Here is a 16525-nt window from a genome sequence, read left to right on the forward strand (position 1 = left end):
TAGACATTTTGCGGGGGTTTATTAGAGTTCTTGATCAATAGTAGTGACTCAGCCTGAACTTGGTCGGCTGCTGAGGTTTCAGCTTTTACAAACTTTACTTGGTCGACTGAAGTTTCATTACCTCATTTTATGATTACTCTGTGTTTTATCATTACTCAGTGCTTTGTAGCTTAATCTGAACTCTATTTCACAGTTTTCATCATTCCTTAATCTCATTCTTGTTCTACTTTAACGAAAACGTTAATGTTGTTTGTTGTAGTTTCCAGTGTTAACTAAGTACATTTACTCAAGTACTATACTTAAGTACAATTTTGAGCTACTTGTTCTTGAGTATTTCTATTTTCTGTACTTTATACTTGTACTTACTCCACTACTTTGTCTGACAGCTGTAGTTACTTTGCAGATATAGTTATAAAGTGATTGATATAAGCTCCACCTTTACCAGCTGCAACATTAAAGTGATGAACACATCAACAGTTATAATACAATAATACAAATATGCATTATTCTGCATGAGTACTTTTACTTTTGGTGCTTGAAGTATATTTTGATGCTAATTCTTCTGAACTTTTATTGAAGTTAAATTGTCTGTGCAGAAATTTTACTTGTAACTGAGTATTTCTATGATGTAGTATTGTTCAACTTGTTTTATTATCACTTTCTCACATTTATTACCTGATTTAGTTCATTCTAAGTTGATTTGTTAAAGATGAATCACTAAACAAATAATCAGCATTAAGAATTTGACTGATCGAGAATATGTATTTTTTTTTTTTACGTTTTATTTATTGACTCAATTAAACCATACATGTACTTTGTTCACCAAGATACAAAATTATTGCATCATACTAAATCAATAAATAAGACAAAGAACATGCCGTAACAAAGTCATTATATGTAAATCCAAAAGCTTTATTTTTTGTGAGTGGAAAAATAAATAAAATAAGAAAAGAAAAATAAGAAAAAATAAATACAATTAAATAAGAGCAAGGAGAAACAGACAACATCATAATAATAATAATAATAATAATAATAATAATAACGGTAAGTAAATAAATGAATCGAGAACATATGAACTAAAACTTGGAGCGACGGTATTTACCCTTCCCCGGCTGTTATGTGCAGATACTCGGTTGTTTCTCCAGCAGCAGGATCACAGCTTGTGATGCAGTGCGACAGGACGACATGCTGACAGGTGTTGTTTACCTCAACGACATGTCGAATGTTTGTTGCTTCACACAAACTGCTTCTTTTTATCAGTGAAGAAAGGAGGTTAGACGTGCCTCCAAGCGTTTCACAAGGAATTGTAAGCCTGTCCGGTGCTCACAGATTAGGGCAATCTTGTAACAGGAGAGACTTCAGAGACCAGGTCCAAAGCACAGTGGAGAACACGGATTTAAGGCAATCAACTTTATTAGAAGACTAACATTTTGACGCCAACTGCGTCTTCATCAGAGTCAAACCGATCTGAGAACACTGATTGCCTTAAATCTGTGTGCTCCAGTGTTCTTTGGACCTGGTCTCTGAAGTCTCTCCTGCTTCTTTTATCTTTCCTCTCCTGCAGTTTTATCTCTTCCAAAACTAATCTACCAACATTTTAGCACTTACAATGAACAGACTGCTCACTTCTTACCAGATGATTACTGGATTGATTGTTTGGTTTTGTTCATTTGACAATTCATTGAGCTCCTACATAGCTGCAACACCAATGCACATGCACAATTAAAAGAACATCTATATAACACAAGATAGTCACAGGACTTATTTGCATTGTGGTCCTCTTTGTTGTAGTTCGATGTCGTAGAGGAGTACGGCATCAGTGGCATATAAAAGCACAAAAACATCAACATACAGAAAATCTTCACATCGGGCATTAACAGGCATTATTCTGATAACAGGCTTCACATATTCACATTCTCCTCATTCATCAGCCAGCCTTGTAATTCATTACTTATTAATATCAGATAATGACACAGATTCAGATTGAGCAGAGCAGAAGCTGCTTTTACTCTCCTGCTGATATTCTCTGTCGGCTCTCAGCTATCTGAGGCATCAGATTGTTCTGATCTCAGGTAAATGTTTCACTTACAGATACGTACATACACATTTTCTTCTTCTACCGTTTATTTAAAAGCAGATTGACTTATGTAAGTCTGCATCAACGTAGTAGCTGCCAGCTTCGTTAAAGAGGCCGAGTCTTTATGAATGCTGTAGAAAGCCTTTTGTCAGGGGAGTTCCCTCCAAACTCAATTTAATGCTCAAATTTCACATATTAAAACTAGGGCTGTCAATCGATTAAAATATTTAATCGTGATTAATCGCATGATTGTCCATAGTTAATCACAATTAATTAATCGCACAGTTTTTTTATCAGTTCAAAATGTACCTTAAAGGGAGATTTGTCAAATATTTAATACTCTAATCAACATGGAAGTGGACAAATATGCTGCTTTATGCACATGTATGTATATATTTATTATTGGAAATCAATTAACAACACAAAACAATGACAGATATTGTCCAGAAACCCTCACAGGTACTGCATTTAGCATAAACAAATATGCTCAAATCATAACATGGCAAACTGCAGCCCAACAGGCAACAACAGCTGTCAGTGTGTCAGTGTGCTGACTTGACTATGACTTGCCCCAAACTGCATGTGATTATCATAAAGCGGGCATGTCTGTAAAGGGGAGACTCGTGGGTACCCATAGAACCCATTTTCATTCACATATCTTGAGGTCAGAGGTCAAGGGACTGGCAAATGGCAATGCCAGTTTTTCCTCACCAAAGTTTAGCGTACATTTGTAGCGTTATTTAACCTCCTCAGGTTCCTCAGGTTTTCCGGCATTTACTGTGAGGCAGCAGCTGGATGTTAGGACGAAGCGCATTAGCTAATAATCTCATAAAAAGTGTTTCTTTTTCCCTTTTTCATTGTGACTTTAAACACCCAGATCGTCCCACTCAGTCTGTCAGGAGCCTCCAGCTCTGCTAACAGAAGCCTGTCAGGAGGCTGCGAGCTGTGTGTGGTGGGCGGTGGCAGCTATCGGCTCGTATCATCTCGGCTGCTCATCACAATTTCACAGCTGCTGCTGTTTTGCCTCGTTGCTCCTGAGTTTTATATTCACACGAGTTGGTTTTCTTTCTGGCCGGCCGGACTGTGTCTCTGGCTCCCCGGTGAAGTTCAGGTTGAAAAGAGCTGGTGTCCTCCCTTTCTGCAGCCGAGGACAATACGCTTTACAAACACATTCAGGCTGCTGCTGCTGCCTTTGATAAAGCATTCTTGCATACAGTCAATACCTCTGCTGGAAAGTGATTTATAGCACCAGTCAGGAAAATACTTTGTCACACACAGTGTGAGGGCGTCTAATATCAGCACAGGTTCCCACCAGGAAACCAATCAACATCAAGGCACGGTGAGAAAAATACACAAACATCCTCAATCCTAAATACAGCCAGGAGGAGAAGGATCACAAATGAAGTGCTGAGGATATGAGACTCTTTAAACTGTCATCATTTCAGTTTTTATTCTTCATTGTTAAGTCAGCAAATCAAGAAATAGTTTTCAATGTATCTAATGTTTCAAGCCATCATAACATGTAAAGACTCTTTACCCTAGACCCTACAACTTACAGTGTCTGTAAAAAAGTTCACCCACCTTTTTATTGTTTTGCAAAACATTGAAACAAAGTAGATTTAATGTGTTTTTTTTAGGGCTGTGAAAGTTAACGCAATGATAACGCAAATTTGTTTTAACGCCACTAATTTCTTTAACATATTAACCCAACTTGCCATTTTTAGGTTGTAGCAGGCTCAATTTTAAAGCCAGAGTAAAGACACTGGTATCATATGAAACTAAAAAAACTAATGAATCCATTGGTACCAACCATAGATTATTATAACACTAGCTTGTTATAAAGGAGGCTAAATAACGCTCAACATTTTGGTGAGGAAAAACTGTCATGGCCATTTTCAAAGGGGTCCCTTGACCTCTGACCTCCAGACATGTGAATGTAAATGGGTTCTATGGGTACCCACCAGTCTCCCCTTTACAGACATGCCCACTTTTATAATCACATGCAGTTTGGGGCAAGTCATAGTCAAGTCAGCACACTGACACACTGACAGCTGTTGTTGCCTGTTGGGCTGCAGTTTGCCATGTTATGATTTGAGCATATTTGTTATGCTAAATGCAGTACCTGTGAGGTACAATATCTGTCATTGTTTTGTGTTTACTGACTTCCAGTAATAAATAAAAGGGCTGTCAATCGATTAAAAAATTTATTCGTGATTCATCGCATGATTGTTAAATGTGAAATTAATCACACATTTTTTATCAGTTCAAAATGTACCTTAAAGGGAGATTTGTCAAGTATTTAATACTCTTATCAACATGGTGTATGTAGGATTGAGTCAGAATAAACTACAGTGTGTGTGTTCATGGTGATGAAGGATAATGTCAGTGAGGCTTATTGCTGTGTTTTTAATGGAGCTCTATGGCTCAGAGCAAGAAGAGATATCAGGCTGCGCACAATACTTATTAGGAGCTACATTCACTGTTGAACTAACTGAAGGTCAGTTGTCTATGAAACCATTGTAACATTAACCTTTAATGTCCTCACCTTGGATGAATCTCCCTCCTCCATCAGGGCGCCCGCTTGCTTACAAAGCCTCATCTTTTAATTCTCTCAGTGCGCTCTGCTACCTGAGAATGAATTAAACAGGCCGGACATTCATCAAACTGACGTTATTCATATTCATCCTCCCCTCTGCTGGCACGCTGCCGTGTTCAAGATTAATTTAAAGGGATGAAAGAAGCAGCGGAGAGAGGACGGACACTGACTGCAACGACTCAAAGCATCTTTAGTTCATTAGCAAGCAGACCAGACGCTGATTGTTTTGTTGTTTTTCTGTTTTTAGGATGAGAAGAACCAGGTGCTGACCACCAACATCTGGCTGCAGCTGGTGAGTTTGCTTCCTGACTCTGGTGTTTGAGTTGAAATGTGTCAAATTCAGTGTTAAAAAATCATCAGGATTTATGACTCTCACCTTTCTTCAAACCCCCAAAAGACAATCCCTCTATTTATAGTTGTTCCTAAGATTAAAGTTTCAGTTTTATCTACATTCAGAGGTAGTAGAGGTTGTCTTTTTATTATTCTGTCCTGTTAAGGCTGACCCACACTAAAAGAAGTTTCAAATCTTACGTGAGAGAGCCCACACATAACGACATGTTGTGTTAAATTTAACAGTTTTGTTCCTATAGTGTGTGGAGAGCAACGATTTTACCAAAACAGCACACCACACACTAACAGATTCATTCATGAACAACAAGAGTCCCGACTAAAAGAAAAGGAAATCTCGCAAAATATCTCGCGATCAAATGTGACTTTAGTGTAAACAAACATGGCGGACGACGGGCAGGAAGAATTAGTGATGTTAGTTTTTACTTTGGAAGAATGGATGAAGTCATAGAGACACATTGCTCCTCCATTTCTGAGCTCCACCTTACTACAACTTTATGCTTCACGTTTAGCATTAGCTCATGCGTTAGCCGCGGCCGTCATGACGGCGGTGGTTGTCCTTCCTTCTTCAGTCAGCTTGGTTCTCTACTGGCTATCGTTCTTTCCTACGTGACTGCGTCATCGGCTGTCCTCGGGGTTCCCCACATACAACAGGATATCTCATCGTAAATACTGAACATGTTTGATATTTATGATTTGAGATCAGTGCATTCAGGATGGACTTCAGAGCCGATCGGGGGATGTAAAAAAACACTCTTAACTTACCTCACACCACAGGAACATCTGGAGAGATCATCTTAAGAACCATCAAACAATCGGTGCTTTGCTGACGATATCAGGGTGTATCGGACCCAAAATCGGCTTGATTCTCGTGTCGTGTGAACCCGACATTACTTACGACAAAATAAGTATTTTATGTATGAACTTACTGAAACATCCTGAAACATCTAGCAGAGGGTAGTCAGGTGTTTCTCACTGTTGTTCTCAGGAATGTCCTGCCATTTCCCATCAGCAACGTTTCCTCCTAAAGCTGTCTTTCTAGCTTTTCTAACCAACATTATGTCAATGTGTTGGTGGCCTAAAACCTTGAGTCAGTTGTGGGGAAACAAACGACTTGAGGAAAAAAATTGACACAAAAAGTACCACAAACAACACAAAAGGCACTTTTACACTGTTTGACTTGCAACTGCTTGTTAAACGTATAATATATATAAGATTAATTGGACTATATGCCCCAGAAGTTTAAAACAACATGACATGTTCCTTATAAATTAAAAACAAAATACCACTAATGTGTGAGGAAAACGTCTTTATTCTTTTATTTGACTGATATATTTGACTTCAGGACATCTCTGACTACATACATGCTGAAAATCAAACATTTTAATGTATTAATCTAGATATTTTCCAAAGTAGATGTCCCTAGAAGTGTATGATTCAACTTCTTCTCATGGTCTAGTGTTAAAAAGGTTAACAAAAATCGCAATAAATCATAATATCGAATCGCAGTTCTTGTAGAATAGCAATACTTAATAATCGCAATACATATCGAATCGGCACCCAAGTATCGTGATAGTATTGAATTGGGAGATAGGTGTATCGTCCAGCCTTACTGGTTTCTGCAGTGGAAACAGACATTCTGCATTTCTCTGGAGAACTTCTCATTTTCCTGTATCGGCCTCTGGCCATTCTTCTGCACCTTTTGGAGTTTTTGCTTTGGTTTCATATTCCAGCCATGGCTGTGGACACTTGGGAGTTAGTGTAATGATCCATAACTCAGAGTTAATGGATCATCAGTGGGAGAAAAATCTTTTCTGGTCCTCCATCCTGCCATTCTGTTCTCCTGGCTTCAGACTGCAGTTACATTACAGATGGGTCTGTTTGTGCCTGGTCTAAACTGACTCTGGGGGAAAGAAACCGAGTAAACATTGATAATAAATGGAAGCCTGCAGCCGCATCATCCCATCCTTCCTTCAGTTGGGCTTCCAGAGAGACTCTGGAGGAGCCGCAGAACTCCAGCTCTGTATTTGACCCAGATAAGTTTGCTGTGATGGAGAAAAACTCGATCCGGCTGGCAGCGAACAGAGAGCCAACTTATTTTCCTGCTTCCACAAATACTTCAAATTCTGTTCTGCTGCTCGCTCTGTCAGAGTCGACAGCACCTGACACCTCCTGCACTTTGACGCTTTACCTTTCTGATATCAACTCCTGCTTCTTCTTTGTTCATTTTAACTCACACTGTGAAAGCTGCTTCTCTTTGTCGTGCGGGACTGACTCTGGTGTGAATGTCAGAGCTAATGGAGAGCGTAGGAATGCATTAAGAGAGAGCTTCCTAAACCCATTTCATGCAGCTGTCCAAATTTAATTAGGTTTCATATCAGGTCCTGTGGAATGTGTGTTTGTAAAGTGGTGATGCACTAATCCGGCTTAATCTGCTCCTCTCTGATGGAAAGGTTGGTTCCTCCCCGGAGACTCGACATTTCCTCTCTGCAGCACCCTCCCAGGACCAACTAGTCTTTTGACTTAATTTAATTTGGCTTTCGCTCCTCCTCCTCCTCCTCCTCCTCCTCCTCCTCCTCCTCCTCCTCCGCTGCTCATTGTGGTTTTTTTTGAGAAGGGGATGAATGTCTGTAAGCAAGAGGAAACATTTCTGCACCGGGAGCTGTGTGGGTTTTTTAATGTCAGAGTGTTACTGCAGCTTTTGGAAGTTTTTCTCCTGGCAAACTAGAAAACTTTGACTCTCTCGCAGACTAAAAAAAGAATCAATATCAACATTTTGGTGCAGATTTCTACCTTCAGGGGCTCATGAAGAACTTGTTTTTTATAGTGTTTCAATTAATTTGTTGAGTATTCCTTTCATTTAAAAGCTGTTGGTGCCCAGGCATGTATTTAAGAAAAGAGGTGCACAGTATTTTTATTAAACATAAAGTCCAGCTGAGGCTGATGGGAATGTCTTGAGTTTTGCACATTACATAAAAATGTTGACCTGATGATGAGGCTAGATGAAATGTCGGTGATGACCAAAGTTATTACAATTCATCCTGAGGGGAACATGAATGATGAACCACATTTCAATAGTTGTTGTGATGTTTTAATTTAGATCAGTGGTCTGAGAAGTGAAGCCAATGCTGAAGTGCCTTAAACCTGCATTCTTTCTAACAGCCAGCAGGGGGCGACTCCTCTGGTTGCTAAAAGAAGTCTGATTGGATAGAAGTCTATGAGAAAATGAGCCTACTTCTGATTTGATTTGTTACCTCAGTAAACATTTTTTATTTACAGGAAATAATCCTGTTTAAAACTCAAAAGACATTCACGAACAAATTCCTGTTCCCCAGAGGATTAACCGTTTTCATTTTGGGCAATTACATTTTCTTGTAGGACCTTTTGATTTTAATGATCCCATGACTTTTCCCTCAGCGCCGACATAAAGACAAACTGGGCAGTTTTAGCTCCCAGTAAGTCTCCAAGGAAACTAAATCCTCAGTTCCTCTGACAGTCGACACTCTTTACATGTTTGGTTTTGTTGAATTAAAATGCCCTCAGAGATCCAAAAATAACCAATAACTCAGTCAGGGATAATAATCCTATTAGAAAAGACAGTATCAAACCAAAATAAATCTAATGATGAGGTTTTATCTGTTCAACAGCACTGTAGAGGAGGAGCCACTGGGATGTTTTACTTTTTTATGCATTTTTCTTTCCTTTTGAACTTTATCTCATTGCGTCAGTTCGACTTCTTTCCTTTATAGTGTGCAGGTTTCTTTTGGTCTCATCACTCTTTGAGCCTTTGAACCTTTTTAGACACGAGAGACGACATCCTCACCTGCTCATTGAAAATACATGTAAACTCTTGATATGAGACGGTTTCTCATCCCGCTTCTGATATCTGGACTTCTTCTCTTCAGTTACTGAGGTTACTGTTTTAACCGGAAAGCTGTGGTGAACTTTAATAACTAAAGTCATTTTTCTATTAGTTGTCATCAACTTTAATATTATCTTGAAGGAAATTTAGTTTGCTGACAGGAATTTAACACAGGCATCAGACACTATCAGACACAATCAGACACTATCAGACACTGGCGACAATCAATAGTCAAGGACGAAAAAGCAATATAAAATGTGTAATTTTATTGACATTAATAAAAAGTATAAAGTAACTAGTACATACTTATATACTGTATATATTTATATACTTAAGTATAAATATGAAGTATTAATATAAGAGTAACCGAATAAGTAACATGTTCCACAAAAACAAAATAACAAAAACCTAAATAAAGAGTAACTCATTAATAAAAAGGAATGAGGAAATGCTCAACCCAGTCACCTGAAAAAATTTTAGCATTGTACGTTTATATTGACGTTTCTGAAACAAAAACAAATTCTTAAATACGTTTCATATCAGCCTCGTCTTGCAAATATATGAAAAAGATTTGAGAAACAGCTGAAAAATGTCTAAAAATTATTAGTAGAATATGTGAAAATATCTGAAAATTGTCAGAAAATATCCCAAAAATGTCTGACAAATATGTGAAAAATGTCCGACAAATATATGTCAATTAGTAGTAAAATATGTTTTAAAAAAGTGTGGAAAATTTCTGAAAAATATTTGAGAAACATCTGAAAAATGTCTGAAAATTCTAGGTAAAATATGTGAAAATATAGTGAAAAATGTCAGAAAAATAAGTGAAAAATTCGTAGTAAATAATAAATATATTACAAGAACACTGGCACCAGACAAAAACAGCTCCTCACTCGCCATGTTCCTGAAAATAATAAGAGACATCTTCCGCTCTGCACACCTTCTTCTTCTTCTTCTTCTTCTTCTTCTTGTAAATTATTTATTAATATTTATTTTACATTTTGAGAAATACATTGCAGAGAACATTTAGAAATTTGCACCCCAGAAGTGGTCAGACGTGTAGTTTGCTGTAGTTTCGGACGTGAACTTTAGAGTCTTGTGTTGTGATTTTTGGGGGTTTCTCTGCAGCCGCTGTGACAGTTCTGCTTTCAACTGATTCCTCTGAGGGGAAACATTTCATCTCACTGACAGGAAGTAAACAAGCCTGAGAGAGACGTGTGCGACCTTCAGCCATCAGCACAAAGCGCTCAGAGAGGCACCGCGATGTAATGAGGAGCGAGCCGGCCACGAGAGCGGCGTATGCAAATTAGACACGAACACGGTCCTGATGTTTGTTGGCAGCGCGCTCTCCTCTCTCACAGAGACACACACAGCTAACAATGGCTGTTACATAAGATCCATCAGTGTAATCTAGATTTCAGCAGCTGAAATATGGAGGTCAAACACAGAGGAGCTGCTGCTTATCAGCTGCTTTCAGACATCGCTTCTGGACATGTTTACTCCTCTCACACTGTTTATGGAGGCCTAATTACCATCTTTTTGTTTCCCCAAAACATAAACCATATTGTATAGAAAACAATCTTGAAATTATGCCTCACCTCAGCCAATTATCTACCTGACAGATTACATCCTTTTTGGATGTGATAAAAATAAGGAAAAATCTGGCCTTATTTATTTATTTTATTTTTTGACCGGTTCATTTAACAGGGACAGTGCACATTAATAAACATTGCTGTAAATTAATTATTATTCATAGTCTCTGGACAGATGTTACTTAGTCTATCTAAATATAGAATTTAAGATTTCAATTTAAAACATTCTAATTAAGTATAAATGTGCAGAACAACGATTAAAAAAATAATACTAATGTTAATGTTAATTAAGACTAGGGATGGGAAAAAAAATGGATTCACCTATGTGTTGTTAATTTGTTTTTTTACGATGTTGAAATACATTTTTTAATGCCAGAATCGATATATTTGCTTCATTTGAGTCTATGTGGAGGCAGAAGGAAGTTACCGCTTTTATTGTTGTAGTCTGAGTAACGTGACGTCTTATCCGTTCCGTTTCCGTCAACCAAAACAACAAGCAGAAAGTAGAAAACGGCGGAGGGTCTGCGTGGATACGACCTGCACCCTCCCATTTTAAATCCAGTGTGGTAAACACTACACATCCAGTAAAGTATGGAAACACTTTGGGTTTCACACATTGCAGGAAAAGCAGAGCTAGACATCACGGCTAAAGCTGCACGCTAACTCTGTGATGGACAGGAAACGTTATCGTATTGAGGTAACGTGCGGTCAAGCCAGCCGTCACTCTCATCTCCGTGGTCAAATGGGCCGACGCTACAACTGTAGAGCACCCATATACTGACATTTATGTTAAATGCATTCAAACGGCCCCGATGGAGCTGACCATGGATGTATAAAGAGAACGGAGCTGACGGGAGAGCTAGCGACCACCTTGGAGAAGTTAGAGGAAGTATACACGTGTGACTACATCCGATTTTCAAAATAAGGTGTTAACAAAGGGAACTGTATTTACAAAATACATATATAGAAATAAGATTGATTGGATTATATTCACCAGAAGTATAAAACATTACATGTCCCTTATAAATTAAAAAGAAAATACCACTCATTTGTGAGGGAAATGTCTTTATTCTTTGATTTTTGGGTTGCTGGAAAAAATTTAATAAATAATTCCTGACAATGACTGATATATTTGACTTCAGGACATCTCTGACTACATACATGCTGAAAATCAAACATTTTACTGGATTAATTTAGATATTTTCCAAAGTAAAAGTCCCTAGAAGTGTATGATTCAACTTTATTTTCATTTATCATTTCTATGTACACAAGAGGCTAGAAAAAGCACATTTAAAAGAAAATCCTAGTGTGGATACAGGGTTACTGTGAACATTAGCATTAATATCAGTGTGTGTGTGTGTGTGTGTGTGTGTGTGTGTGTGTGTTTGCAGTACTGGACAGATTTCTACCTGCAGTGGAACAAGTCCGACTATCCGGGTGTGACCAACGTCAGATTCCCCGACAGCCAGATCTGGAGGCCCGACATCCTGCTGTACAACAGGTACACCAGCTCACTGCTGCAGACAAAAGCTCCATGAAGCTGAAATGTGTCTTCTGAATTTATATGAGCAGCAACAGACTACTGTTCTTTGTGTTTCTTTAACTTGGAGTTGCTTCTTCAAAACTTTTTTAATGCCACTATTTGTAAAATGTATATTTTAAACTTTAAAAATGATAAATCTGATATCCAGAGCATTAATATATCATCAACAACTATTGTCTATGTAAATATATAGAGGAGTAATGTCTACCTGAGCAGAGAATGAAGTCTCTCCCTCTGTGTGTGTTGTAATCAGAGCTTCTCGGTGCTTTTAGTGCATGTGAGCGTGCCCCACTGGCTAGGGCATGGGCAGCCGTTCTGCACTGCTCTTCTTCGGCAGTTACAGCTGATGACGCCGTCCCGGCCGACGACGTCGTAGCGGAGGCGTAGCAGCCACCTTCCGGTTAACTGCCGGCTCAGCCGTTGTCATGTTGAGAGCCGTCTGGAGGCAACAGAAATGCTCCCAAGCTCCCAATCTCGCATTCATCACCTTTAAAGATAAACTGGCTGCAAAGACGGCACCAATTTATAACCAAAATGATTTAAATTCTTTACAAAAACTTATGCCATTAGAAATCATTTCAAAGATAAAATAATCTCAAGGTCCACTTACTCTTTCTTCTGGAGCTTTCAACAGTATCACATGGTCTTCATAAGCAGAAGAACTGCACATGTTCAAACGTTCTATTACTCTGAGCACTTCTTCTGACGGACTTCTTGTCCATGTCAGCATTAGAGTATGGTCTAGACCTGCTCTTTCAAAAGGTCAAGAAGGAACTGTCAAGCTGAATTATTTTGTAATATTCCATATAAATTATACACAGTGTTTTTTAGAATAAAGCTTATAAAAATAAAGTTACAAAAATACAAAATTTAAACTTGCTTAAACTCAACTTGCTGGAAAATAAGAACAATATTATTTGAGGTCCTGACACAGCAAGCTGACGGTCGGTCGTCAGACAGTTTGGGGTCGTCGGTGAGCGTCTGTCTAGTTCTTGCGGTGTGTCCCGCACCGTCAGCTCTAGTCTGCCCGTGTCGGAGGTTTTTCAGCTGAATCATCATGTTGAATCGGCGGCGGAGCTCGTCAGTGAGAGAAATCACTCTGATTGGCTGTTCGGCTTAAACCAATCAGTGCACGAGAAGAGAAACGGAAGTGAGGAAATCAAGCCAACGAGAATAGTCAAGAGGACGCACACAGAAGACTCTTTTCATTTATCATCTTCATCTCATCTGATCGTTCCAACACATGGATATTTTCACAGCGACATGAACATCAGGAATGAAGCTAAGTGGTGAGTGAGAGTGGTGTGAAAATGGTCGACAAACGCTGCTTTGTCTTATCCAGGACACACGTCCTTATCTGATTGAGTGAAAAACTTGTCTCTCTTGAGCATCGACAGTTTACTGCTCATAAACAAAACGTAACTTAATCATTATTGATGTGTTTTGTTCGTACACTGAATATACATCCATGTAAAATTCTTTAGACTTGAAGTTTCTTGACTTCTAAACTGTAGTTAAGAGAAACAGTAAAGTTTTCTTCCATCACTCACGACAAAACCAGACTTCTTAAAGTTCTGCTGTTGGTTGAAAGCTGGATTTGAAAGACACGATGCTCGATGGGTGATCATTGCACCCCAGTGCCTTCTGGGTAAAGCGGAGGATCAATGTGTCTGTGGTGGATTGAGGATGTTTTAGTTTGACGCCCTGAACGAGGCCAAAGACCACTCACTCAGTTCTGATTCAGTAAACAAGCTAATTCTCTCCTGTTATCAGCGCTATAGATATGTCCTCTCCCTGTCAGGATTAACATCTCACTGTTACAGTAACTCACACATCAGAGCTGCTGGCCGTGGGGGGCATTATATCTATGGTGGGAGGCTCTCCGCTGGATGCTGCCGAGCGCTTCAGCTCATTAACCGAGCAGCGTCGAGGAGCGCCGTGTGATCCTGGTGGGAGGGGGACACTGTCAGAGGGGATATTGACCTGGCTGGCTTTAATGAGAGGGGGCCGGTGGACGGCACCAGAGCCTGCCTTTGAATTAGCACTGGGCACCGGGTCAACTTTACAGCAAACTTTCTGTAGTTTTACTTAATGACTTTTCTTTTAGCCAACATGGTCCTTCGGCCACTAACTCCAGTTCCTATATGATGAGAAAAACACAGATCTTTGGATGATACACAGCAACAGTGATGCCCGCAGATAGCAGGCGATCCAGACTGACTTTACTGGCTTTCAGAGGCTCTACTAGGTTCAGTTTTAAAGCTAGAGTGAAGCTACAGATATCATATGGAACTAGAAAACCTAAAGAATCCATTGGTCACTGTAAAGCTGAGACTGTTGTGGATCCACTGAGCCCAACTGTATTCATGTGTGATGATGTTAGTCCCCATAGTAGCCATTTCATTGTAGTGAGACCATTCTTTGAAACTTGACCTCACTGTATAAAATGACCTGTGGTGACCTCTAGGATAATCACAGGCTCATGAAACTTTACAGCCACAAACTAGAGACCTAGAGCATTCAGAGGATGGATGGCTTTCCTAGCTAGATTGACAATAAGGGGGTTTCTGAGCAGTTTACAACAGAAGTGCTCGCCATTTAATCGCCGAAAAATGCAATTCTTTCAGATATTTTTAAAAAATGTCAAAAGTTTTTGATTCCAAATCACAGCATGGTTTGTTTCTATGGTGTTCCTCAAGGTCTTGGTGTCTTAATGTGGTATTTTGGAGGGATTATTGATCATTTTTTATCAATTCTCAAGTTGTAAAAAATGGTTAAATTTAGAACCAAATCTGTGAATGAACAAATGGTATCAACCCAAAAATTGCTGCAACAACTTATGAGACATAATAGAGCATGGTGATGACCATCATATACTTCTATCATCATGTTCTAAACCCTTATACACTTTTACTATTTATTTTAAATAATTCATTCATTCATTAATCCATGTTTATTTCTGATTTATGACTAGAACAACTTGACACACCAGCTTTCAGATGATGTACACCACTTCTATGTGACATCTACTGTTGACCTGCTATCTCCCCCTAAAGACCCCCTGTCAGTTGTTTTTGTCAAAGTTAGGGTTAAATACATTACTGAAAAAAGACTCCAGGTTGTATTCACACAGTCTGCTTCTTTTCCTCAGAATATCAGACAGAAAACATTTATTTTTCTACAAAAGTTCAGCTGCAACAGCAAGAATCCAAACAAGATCTGCTCTCTGGAAAAAGAGGAAAACTCTATTTTCTGTCTCTTGAAATATTAAAAAGTCAACCGGCTGTCTTCAGTACGTTGATAAACATTACCTTTATGGTTTAGTAATGAAGCAGAACAGCTGTTTCCCACACAAACAACATTAAAGGCAGAGAGCTGGAATCTGAAATCTGGTGTGTCTGTTTGTGTTTGGAGATCAGAAGTATTGATATTGACAGGAAGCCTCGGCCCTGTGTTTGTGTTGTGGTACTATGTGTGTGTTCTTTAACCAGAAGAGTTTAGTCTGCAGACACAGTCCTGATCTCTTGTTAACTCACTGTTGACGTTTATTGTTTTTACATGTTTTCTTAAAGATGAAACTTTCATTTCCACTTTTTTTCCCTTTTTAAATTTATTATACAATAAAACTAGGGTCGTCAAAGTTAACACGATAATGACGCTCCAAACTTAGGCTAAATATTGGGGAGGAAAAACTGGCATAGCCGTTTTCAAAGGTCAGGTTTCGATAGTGTTATAGAGGTTATAGATGATGGATTATGTCAGTCACAAGTATAAAAGGACAAACGTGTGTGTGTGATCAGCTGTAACCTTGATGAATCTATGATCTACACTCGGCGACCTCTGATGGACACTGACTGATAATCCGTCTCTCTCCACAGCGCTGATGAAAGGTTCGATGCCTCCTTCCACACTAACATCCTGGTCAACTCCACCGGCTACTGCCAGTACCTGCCACCAGGTAACACACCCAGAGGCTCCCCCCACTGCTAGACAGACCGCTCCTACCGCGAACAAGCCCCCTCACCTGTTAGATTAAAGAGTTAAAAGAAAGGGGAAGCACATTCAATCCAAGGGTCACATTCAAGAACAAGGTGGCGTACAGAGCTTGAACAAAACAATTATAACAAATAAGAAGGATGAAATAATAGTCATAATAATTTTAGGATTAACATCATAAATACAAATAAATACAATGAAAAAGATAATGCTATTGATCATAAGAAGAATATTCTAGGTGTTAATAATAAAACTCTACAGATGGAGATTAGAAATTGTTACAACACCCAGTAAAGAGCCTCACACTTCCTCTGATGGATTTTGGTGAAAGACTCCATTAAACCCTGACAGAAATGTAGCCAGCAGTTTTATGGAGGTCGGGCAGGAGGGTCAACATGAGGTCAAGGGGCCAACAGGAGGAGTTATGGTCCTCGTTGACGAACTGAAACTCATCATGACTTTCAACCAGCCTGCTGATAGAGACACGACTGTGTAACATGGAGAGATAAGG

The 16525-nt window shown here is 39.1% G+C and overlaps 2 protein-coding genes across 5 annotated transcripts in view; one reads left to right on the forward strand and one right to left on the reverse strand.

The window, feature by feature from the left end:
• Positions 1–16525, reverse strand: part of LOC141766518 (nuclear factor 7, brain-like) — a 202275-nt gene that overhangs the window by 66655 nt on the left and 119095 nt on the right. The gene's annotated exons all lie outside the window — the stretch shown is intronic.
• LOC141766468 (neuronal acetylcholine receptor subunit alpha-7) overlaps positions 1–16525 on the forward strand; it is a 63940-nt gene that overhangs the window by 26498 nt on the left and 20917 nt on the right. For all 4 annotated transcript variants that reach the window (XM_074633354.1, XM_074633356.1, XM_074633355.1 and 1 more), the window contains exons 5-7: positions 4921–4965; positions 11867–11976; positions 15897–15976. In XM_074633354.1, coding sequence (XP_074489455.1) covers positions 4921–4965; positions 11867–11976; positions 15897–15976 — 235 coding nt within the window. The remainder of the gene's footprint in view (positions 1–4920; positions 4966–11866; positions 11977–15896; positions 15977–16525) is intronic.

Source organism: Sebastes fasciatus, chromosome 4, assembly GCF_043250625.1.
Source record: "Sebastes fasciatus isolate fSebFas1 chromosome 4, fSebFas1.pri, whole genome shotgun sequence".
Lineage (NCBI taxonomy): Eukaryota > Metazoa > Chordata > Actinopteri > Perciformes > Sebastidae > Sebastes > Sebastes fasciatus.